The sequence below is a fragment of the Ochotona princeps genome, chromosome 3, assembly GCF_030435755.1.
Source record: "Ochotona princeps isolate mOchPri1 chromosome 3, mOchPri1.hap1, whole genome shotgun sequence".
Classification (NCBI taxonomy): domain Eukaryota; kingdom Metazoa; phylum Chordata; class Mammalia; order Lagomorpha; family Ochotonidae; genus Ochotona; species Ochotona princeps.
In genome coordinates, this window is record NC_080834.1 from 33,728,534 (window position 1) to 33,737,045 (window position 8,512).

General features: G+C 55.2%; 1 protein-coding gene across 1 annotated transcript; it reads left to right on the top strand.

Moving 5' to 3' along the window:
- The first annotated feature begins 300 nt into the window (after positions 1 to 300).
- Positions 301 to 6,360, top strand: ATP5PO (ATP synthase peripheral stalk subunit OSCP). The gene is made up of 7 exons (XM_004594127.3): positions 301 to 405; positions 1,658 to 1,708; positions 2,109 to 2,219; positions 3,840 to 3,969; positions 4,818 to 4,930; positions 5,809 to 5,895; positions 6,178 to 6,360. The coding sequence occupies exons 1-7, from the start codon at positions 370 to 372 to the stop codon at positions 6,289 to 6,291; spliced, it is 642 nt and encodes a 213-aa protein (XP_004594184.1). The 5' UTR covers positions 301 to 369; the 3' UTR covers positions 6,292 to 6,360.
- Positions 6,361 to 8,512: the final 2,152 nt, after the last annotated feature.

The following is an 8,512-nucleotide window of genomic DNA, read 5'->3' on the forward strand; positions in this document are numbered from 1 at the left end:
CTCAGGGAAGGGCGAGGCCCACCTGCGAGACAGGAACACGCTAACGATGCTAGCGACAGCCATGACATGGAAGAAAAGCTACCACATTCAGCCACTGGCGACTGCAAAAACAGCCCGCTGCAAGGTCAGCTCAGAATGTCCTTTTCAGGTGCAACCGCACGAGCCTCAGTTCTCCCTGCGGGCCGCCACCCGTAGAGCTTTTCCTCCGAAGACTACAACTCCCAGCCTGAGGTGGTCGTTGCGCATGTCTCGTGTTGGCCCGGGCCTACACTTCCCAGAGAGCCAAGCGGCGACGCTGCCGCGCGCCTGCGCCCTCGCACCCGTTTTCGCTTCCCTGGTCGGGTTTGACCTACAGCTGCCCGCGAGAAGATGGCGGCCCCCGCGGTGTCAGGGCTCAGCCGACAGGTGAGGAAAAAACAACTGGCAGGACCCCCACACACATGCCAGAAGAGACTTGTCCCAGACCCTGAGCGCCAGGGTTCGAGGCCGCCGCTGGCGACCCCAGGACGCCGTGGGGCCTGGCGAGCGCGGGCGATGTGAGGCGGCCGTGGCTTTGCTCTGGGTCGCCCGTGAGGGTCCCGGGCGCGGGGCTGCCTGCAGGCGCGGCGGAAACCCTCGGCTCCAGGGGCGCTGGGGGAGAGCGGCCGGGGCCACCCGTGCTGCAGATCGTGTTTCCGTGTTGACTGAGGTAAGGGTGGAGTGGGGATCCGAGCCCACGCGGAGGATAGACAGTGCTGTGTGCATCGGCCCTGTCGCCTGCGGTCGTCTGCCCATCAGCGCTGAAAATGGTTTTCCCATCAATGAGTTTAAATACGGTGCGTTCCGGAGCTCGCGGTCTGGGAGCCTTGCACCCTGGGCATTCCGACTCTGCCCTTTGAAAGACAAGACACCACCGCTTAGAACTTGAACTCTGCGGCCAGCGGCATTCAGCCTGATTTTTAGAGCTCTTCAGTTTGAAGGACCTCTGTTACAGATCATAAGCAGGGTCGTCGTCCCGACACACACACACACACACACACACACACGCAGGATTAAAATCCTGCTCAGGGTGTGGTACCGCAAATACCCAGAATTGTTTAACTCTTTTTTTAAGACATGAACTGACTGGGTGCTTGCCTCAGCTCCTTCTTGACAAACTAGAAAATTTTTGGAAATACAATTTTCCTGACAACCCAGAATAATTCTCCTGGGAAAGGCGGGGTGGGGATGGACCCCTGGGTGACAATGACCAGCTTGCCATGGTGATTTCAAAGTCATTTTTTTAAAGATTTATTTTATTTTTATTGGAAAGTCAGATAGAGAGGAAGATCTTCTGTCCGATGTTTCACTCCCCAAGTGACTGCAACAGCCGGTGCTGTGCCGATCTGAAGCCAGGATCCAAGAACTTCCTCCAGGTCTCCCATGTGGGTGCAGGGTCCCAAAGCACTGGGCCATCCTCGACTGCTTTCCCAGGCCACAAGCAGGGAGCTGGATGGGAAGTGGAGCTGCCGGAATTAGAACCAGCACCCATATGGGATCCCAGCATATACAGGGCGAGGACTTTAGCCACTAGGCCACGCCGCCGGACCCTCAAAGTCATTTTTAACGGGTAACATGGAATGACTGACAGAGAGCCTTGGAGGCCTGTGGTTTGATTGTTTCCTTTGTTGCTTTGAAGGTGCGAAGCTTCAGCACATCAGTGGCCCGGCCGTTTGCCAAGCTTGTGAGGGTAGGTGAAGCCGAGGGGCGTGCGTGTGTGCATGGGAGGGGAAGTTTCTATTCCCAGTCTTCCCACTTGGACAGAATCCTCGGGCCTGGGCCGGAGGCGGGAGGAGGATTCTGTTAGACACTGTCCCTGCTGCGAACTGTTGGCTGTGGAGGAAGGCTGGCCAGATCTCAGGAGTTCAAGTCCCGGATTGCTGTGAGGTGGAGCTGCAAGAGCTGTGGACGCTGTCCACTGAGCCCCTCGCTTTCCGCGTGAGGAATTGGAACCCGTGGATTTTGACAGGGCGACCTCCATCATCGAGAAGTTCCCTTCAGGACAGCTGTCTGAATGCCACCCTAGGCGGTAGGAAATGTGTGCAGGTCCGCTGTTGACCGTGTCACACTGTCTCCCTCTTGTTTGCAAGCCCCCCGTGCAGGTGTACGGTGTGGAAGGCCGCTACGCCACCGCACTCTATTCTGCCGCATCCAAACAGAATAAACTGGAGCAAGTGGAGAAGGAGCTGCTGCGCGTCTCGGTGAGTGTCACTCCCGCTACACACCAAGTTCCTGTCGGTGTGCTCTTGCCCTGTAGGTCTTTAACTAGGCATCCCTAATGAGGTATGGCTTGTGAGAAAAAGCTGCCCCCGAAAAATCAGCAGTGTTCGTGTTGATTCTGTAATTATGGGACAGGAACAAGCAGGTGCATAAGAGGATACTCATTCAAGGAGCCTAGGTTTCAGTCTGAGAGGAGAGAAACTTCCAGAATGTGAAGCCAACTTGCCATTCCAGCAGAGAATGTGACGGTCACCTGCAGAAGTCCATGCTTCTCCGCCAGTGTTTCTCAGATGGTCTCTAATATAACCGATGGTTTGGGTTACTGCTTTGTTTTCTCTCTGAAACCTTTCCCTGGGCTGTCATTAACATTGTTCCCACCAAGAGAGGGGAGAGAGGCAGCTGAACACAGGCCGGCCGGGGCTGCTTGCTGCCTTTTTTAACGTAAAGGATAAATAAACTGACCTTAGAGGGAGCCATCTCTGCCTGCCTTTTCACCGCCTGGTCTCGCTGAGTCTCTGCACCCTTGGCCAATGACCTCTGAGTATTTCCAGCTGTGCTCTCGAGGAAGGGGCAGGAAGCGGTCAGGCCCTCCTGCTGGCGTGCTCAGCTACAGTGGATCTCATCTGCTCTGCGTCAGTTATGTCTACTCTAAACTCAGCTGTGCTCCCAGCGGGGAGTGTGGCCGGCCAGCTAGAGATGGAACAGGGCTGGCTGAAGCCTGGAGGTCAGTCAGAAGGTGCTGGAAGGGAAGGGGCAGTGACCTTGAGACTAGAAATGAGAGCTCTCCGGGGCAGAGGAGGGCCTGAGAGGGACATGCTGTCCCACACACAGGCCATCACCATTGGGAAGTGCTGTTGCTGAAGGTCTACTCTGTGGGGATTTTGGTTTCAGTTGGCCCTGTGTAACTGGCAGCCTGAACCAGAGACTGCAGTGTGTTGGCAAATGGCCTGGGCATAGGTGCCAGGCAGGTAATGGGCAGGTAAATGCACACCTGACCAGAAGCAGCCGCTGTGGGCTCCCAGGATCCCTGGCCTGATGGTGCAGAGAGCAGGCAGCTGGGAGGACGCACCTGAGGCCGCAGTCCAGAGCAGATATGGCTCGGCTCAGAGGGCAGCTGGCTTGCCACAGCGCTCGCAGCCTCCATCCCCTCTTCCTCCCGCACTCACTAAGGCTGTTCTGCAAGCATTCACCGTCTCTCGCAAGTGGAGTTGGGGTTGTGGGAGAGGCCCCTCCAGGGGCTAGCACAGGCGGAGCCCCTTCTGTGGAGCCGCCCTTGATGGCAGCATGGCTGTGAGAAATGGAATCTGGCCATGTTGGATATGTTAAAATGGGCAGTGAATTAATTATTTTGCCTGTTTAGTTTTTATAATCTTTCTTGAAAAGCAAAAGTGAATTGAGAAGCTTTGGTTTTAGTGTTCTCAAAGAACATCTTTTTTTTATTATTCTGTATGAAATCACTGACTAGCGTTTTCAGGAAAGTGGGCAGGAATTATTTGGTTTTAGCCTCACGCTTTGAGAGTGATGATTAATAAGGCGGTGAGGGGGCAGCTGGGATGGTTGTACTGTAAGAATGTTAAGGTGCATTTCCTTGGTACTTTTAGCAACTCCTGAAGGAGCCCAAGTTGGCTGCTTCCATTCTGAATCCCTATGTGAAGCGTTCAGTCAAGGTGAAGAGCCTCAATGACATCACCACAAAGGAGAGGTTTTCTCCACTCACAGCCAACCTCATGAGTAAGTCCTGGGTCTTTCCCCGCGTGGGGTTCCTAGATGCAGTCCCAGCAGCTGAGCTGGCAGCAAATGGGGACGATCAGCAGACGCCGGCCTGCTTGGTGCTACTGTGGCATCAGCAGCCCCCCTGGTGCTGGTGCCCAGCCAGTCTGGGCAGGGTGGCCGAGGAGCCATCCTCAGCGCACCCTTGGGAAAGAGTTCCAGTTGTGTAGGCAGTGGTGTGCACCCAGGAGGAAAGCCGGGGTCCTGCCAGGGATAGGACGCTTACATCCCTTGTAGACCTCGAAGTGCCCCCGCAGGCCGCCAGTTCCAGCTGTAGCGTAAATGCAGATGTCACTTTGCGGGCTGAGTTCTGACAGGACATGGCATGTCCGCTCTAAGGAGAATCCTCCCCGCTGGGTGCTGGAAGAGCTTGCCATGCACTCCTACAAAGAACACTTGAGAACACTCCAGAACGCCACTTTGTCTTGACTCCATTGTGGCAAGTTCTGCTGAAGGTCGCTTGGCATAGCTCTCACCTGTCTCCTAGCATGCCTCTCCTCCTGTCTTCCACGGCACGAAGTCTGCTCGTTCCCCAAGTACCTGCTTGTCCATGAGAGCCGAGAACGACCCGAGGGCTGTCCTCTTCCATCTTCCTTCAGCCCCCATTTTCCTGCCTCAGGGGCAGGATGGTCTCCAACCCAGAGCGGTCACTGGACAGCCACACATGAGAGAAGTCCATTCAGAGTCTCGGAGGACCCCGAAGGCAGTGTGTGGGGCCCTGGATCTGAGTGCGCCTGGAGTGCACCCACTACATGAGACTAATCTGTGCCCGGGAGTTTTGTGTCCCCGACACCCCTTCCCTTTTCCAGATGTGCTTGCTGAGAATGGCCGCTTGACCAACGCCCAGGGAGTCATCTCCGCCTTTTCCACCATGATGAGCGTCCACCGTGGAGAAGTCCCCTGCACGGTGACCACCGCGTCTGTGAGTACCAGGCAGCAGCCGCTGCGCTTCACCCACCACCATGCGCATCCCAGACAGACGTGAGCATCCCAGACAGACCTTGAGCATTGAGAAGTTGTGAATGGGGAGTTGTCCTTGCCCTGTGGGGAGCGTCATTCTTTTATCCACTTCTGTGTGTGTCTCACTGCTGGCCAACTCCACAGGATCGCACTGTGTTGGTGCTGCTTGCTGCTAACCATGTAGCGTAGGGAGGCAGCCATGGCCACGCCGTCTACCAGTGAGGGGACAGGAGCGTGAAATAGCTCCAGGTCCGTGTCTCACACAGAGGTGAGGCCTCCACCCAGCATGCTTTGATGGAGTGCTCACAGACCATCACCCCCCCACCGCCCAACGGAGCAGTTCTGAGATCTTCACCAAGCCACCGAGAGCTGTCCTCGGCTCATGCAGGCTGACCAACACTGGAGGAAGCGTGGGGGCTGAGAGGAGCAAGTGCAGTGTGGACGCCCAGGGAACTTGGTCCGTGCAGGAGAGGGATGGCTCCAGGGTCTCCCCGAAAGTTAGACAAGGGGCATGCCGGAGATTCTGGAAGCCCCAGTCCCGGCTGAGAGAGCTGAAAATTGTAGGAGCAGGTGACACAGCTGCCCGTACAGGGGAATAGTGCCCAGGGAGAGCTTGCAGGGTGAGCCTCTCCATCAGCACAGGTGGGGGGACCTGTGTGGGCAGAAGGTGCCACACACCTGAGCGACCCAGCAACCCTGTGTGCTCATGAGGGCCTCTCGGGCAGGTGAGCACACAACCCTGTGAGAACAGGGCTCCCCATGCGCCTGCCAGGTTTGCCCCTGCCCGCGGAGGCTGCTCCTTTGGGGGTGTGTGAAGGTCGTGTTCTCCCCGTGTTCTAGCCGCTAGATGAAGCCACAGTGTCAGAACTGAGGACCGTGCTGAAGAGCTTCCTGAGCCAGGGCCAGGTGTTGAAGCTGGAGGTCAAGGTAGGTCTTGTGTTGGGGGCGTTTCCAGATTCCTACAAACTGGGAATGGCTTTCAGAAGTCTTGGTGGAGGCTAAGTCAGATTCTAGACTGATTGCCTGTAGGGTAAGTGTTGCATTCAGGTTAAGGTTAAATGATTCTCCAATTCCAAGCCCAGTTGCCCTTTAACTTTTTCTCAGTGTGTGTGTCACTTGCCTGGGTGGCATGTTAGCCCTTTTCCAGCACTTTGCCCCAGTCACTGGACTGCTGAAGTTAATTCGTGCCTTTTCCTGGTCCTTCCCTAGACGGACCCGTCCATCATGGGGGGCATGATTGTCCGCATCGGAGAGAAGTACGTTGATATGTCTGCCAAGACCAAGATCCAGAAGCTGAGCAAGGCCATGCGCGAAATGCTCTGAGGGGCTGCTCTTCTGTCCAGGGAGATCCTGAGGCCTGGAGCAACAATAAATGCTTCCCTACAGAACGGGCCTCACATGGAGCCTGGGTTTTGTCTTTTGTGGTACCAGCCCCACCGCCCAGGAGGAGACTCACAGCCCTTTGGCCAGATGACTTGGTCTGTGCAGGCTCCTCTGGGCATCCCTTGCTCTGCCCTCCAGGAGTCCTCCCTTGCTGAGGTACACACCAGTGAGGACAGAGGTCAAGGGGTCCTGGCGATGTGCTCATGGTGCAGGCCCAGAGCCCAGGCTGCCCACTCTGGGGTTTGCTGGTCTGCTGCAGCCTGACAGACAAGTCCCCTTCCCACTCATGCTGCCGAGTTACTGGTTCACCAGAACTCTTCCTGGAGGACACCAGTTTCCCGGGCAGCAGTCCCAGGCACACCCCCTTCCTGCCTCTCCAGAGCTGCAGTACTCCAGCTGGGAAGTCCTGCAGGGGCGCGACATGTCCAGGACTGCTCTGTGTACCCCTTCTGACCCTCATGCTTGATTCCAACACTGGCAAACCAATGAAGTTTACATGAACCCTGATATCCAATGGCCACCACTCAGGAAAGACCGCTGGTTGGCTCAATACACGTTCACCCAGCTCGGGGCCCAGGAGTCCCCAGCTGGAGGGCAGTGCTGCTGGCCTCCCTTGCAGTCCCTGCCCACGGGATGAAGTACCATCAAAAGGCAGCAGTGAGCAGGGGAGGAGCATGCCTTCCTGGGCTGCTTCCAGGCCCAGGTACACCATCCTCCTACCCACTGTCCCCTCCTGAAAGCTAGAATGATGGCAGCTGGGGCAGCCACACCGCAGGGCAAATACCGAGTGGTGCCAGGGGAAGAGCTCCTTGGCCACTGAACCCTTCCCTGTGCAGGTACCACAAGGAACCAATAACCCTTTGTCACAGCCCACACTCTGGCGCAATTGGTGTGTCTGGAGCGTGGCCATCCTCTACACCCTCTCCACTCCCCTGTTCCGCACTGAACCCCCAAGTCTCCTGCAGACACGTGGCAACTGCACGTGTGGGGGAGCTGCCCAAAGCCTTCAATACCCTTCCTGTTCCCAGGCATTTCTGGAGGTAGAAATCTGCAAATGAAGCCGGTCAATGTTTAAAGAATTTTGGCTAAGCTAGCGGTCAGCCAGGCCATAGGATACTATACAGACTATATGTATTACAGGTGGTTACTGGGAAGGATTTCTAGCAGCCGGTTTAAGAGTGCACACATGTAAGAAGATTATAAATGTAAGAAATAGAATAGTACAAGAATCATTTACTCTAAAGTCAGGGGGAGTCGGGTCGTCATCTGCTGGTTCACTCTCCCCTGTAGCTACAACAGGCTGGGTGAAGCCAGGTGCTTCATCTGGTCTCCCAGAGGTGGCAGGGACCCAGCACTTGGGCCATTTTCTGATATTTCCTGAGCGCATACTCGGGAAGCTGGGTTGGAACTGGCTTAGACACCAGCACTCGGTTGTCACTCAGATGGCTCATCGGGTTAAGCCGTCACTCGCACTGCAGGTGTCCTGTATCCGAGTGGCAGTGTGAGTCTTGGTTGCTCTGCTTCTGCTCTGGCTTCCTGCTAGTGCACCTGGGAAGACAGCAGCCCAGTAGATGAGAGAAGTCTGACTCCCTCTTCCTGTACCCTGCCTCTAGGATAAATACTATTTTAAATGGATACACACAACATCAAGATATTGATACTTATTTTTGTGAGGAAGATTGTGATTTGTTTGACTGTGGTGGTTGCCTATTCCACATTGAGAGGTACTGCTTCTCTAGAGAGTATAAAATACTGTCTTGGAGATGCTACTAACTAAATCTGGCTAAATAGCCATTCCGTATGTTTCCTCCAAGTGATTCCCAGCAGGCTGTGCAAGGAAGACCTTATCAGGCTTAGACCTGTGTTATTTAACAAGGTAATTGAGGATTTTATTTTTAAGAACATCATGGAAATGTTTGAGAGAGAAATAGATGCCCATCTGCTTTCTTAGTCCCTAAACGCCTGTGACGGGGCTGGACCAGGCTGAAGTCCCAGGTGTGACAGGGACCCAAGTCCCTAGGCCATCACTGGTCCCAGGAGGCACATTGGCATGAAGCTGGCGAAGCAGATGGTGAGCCTATGTGCTCCAATATAGGGCACCGGACCTGGTCTTCAGATGGATTTACCTATTTGTTTGAAAGAGAGGAGAAAATCCTCCATC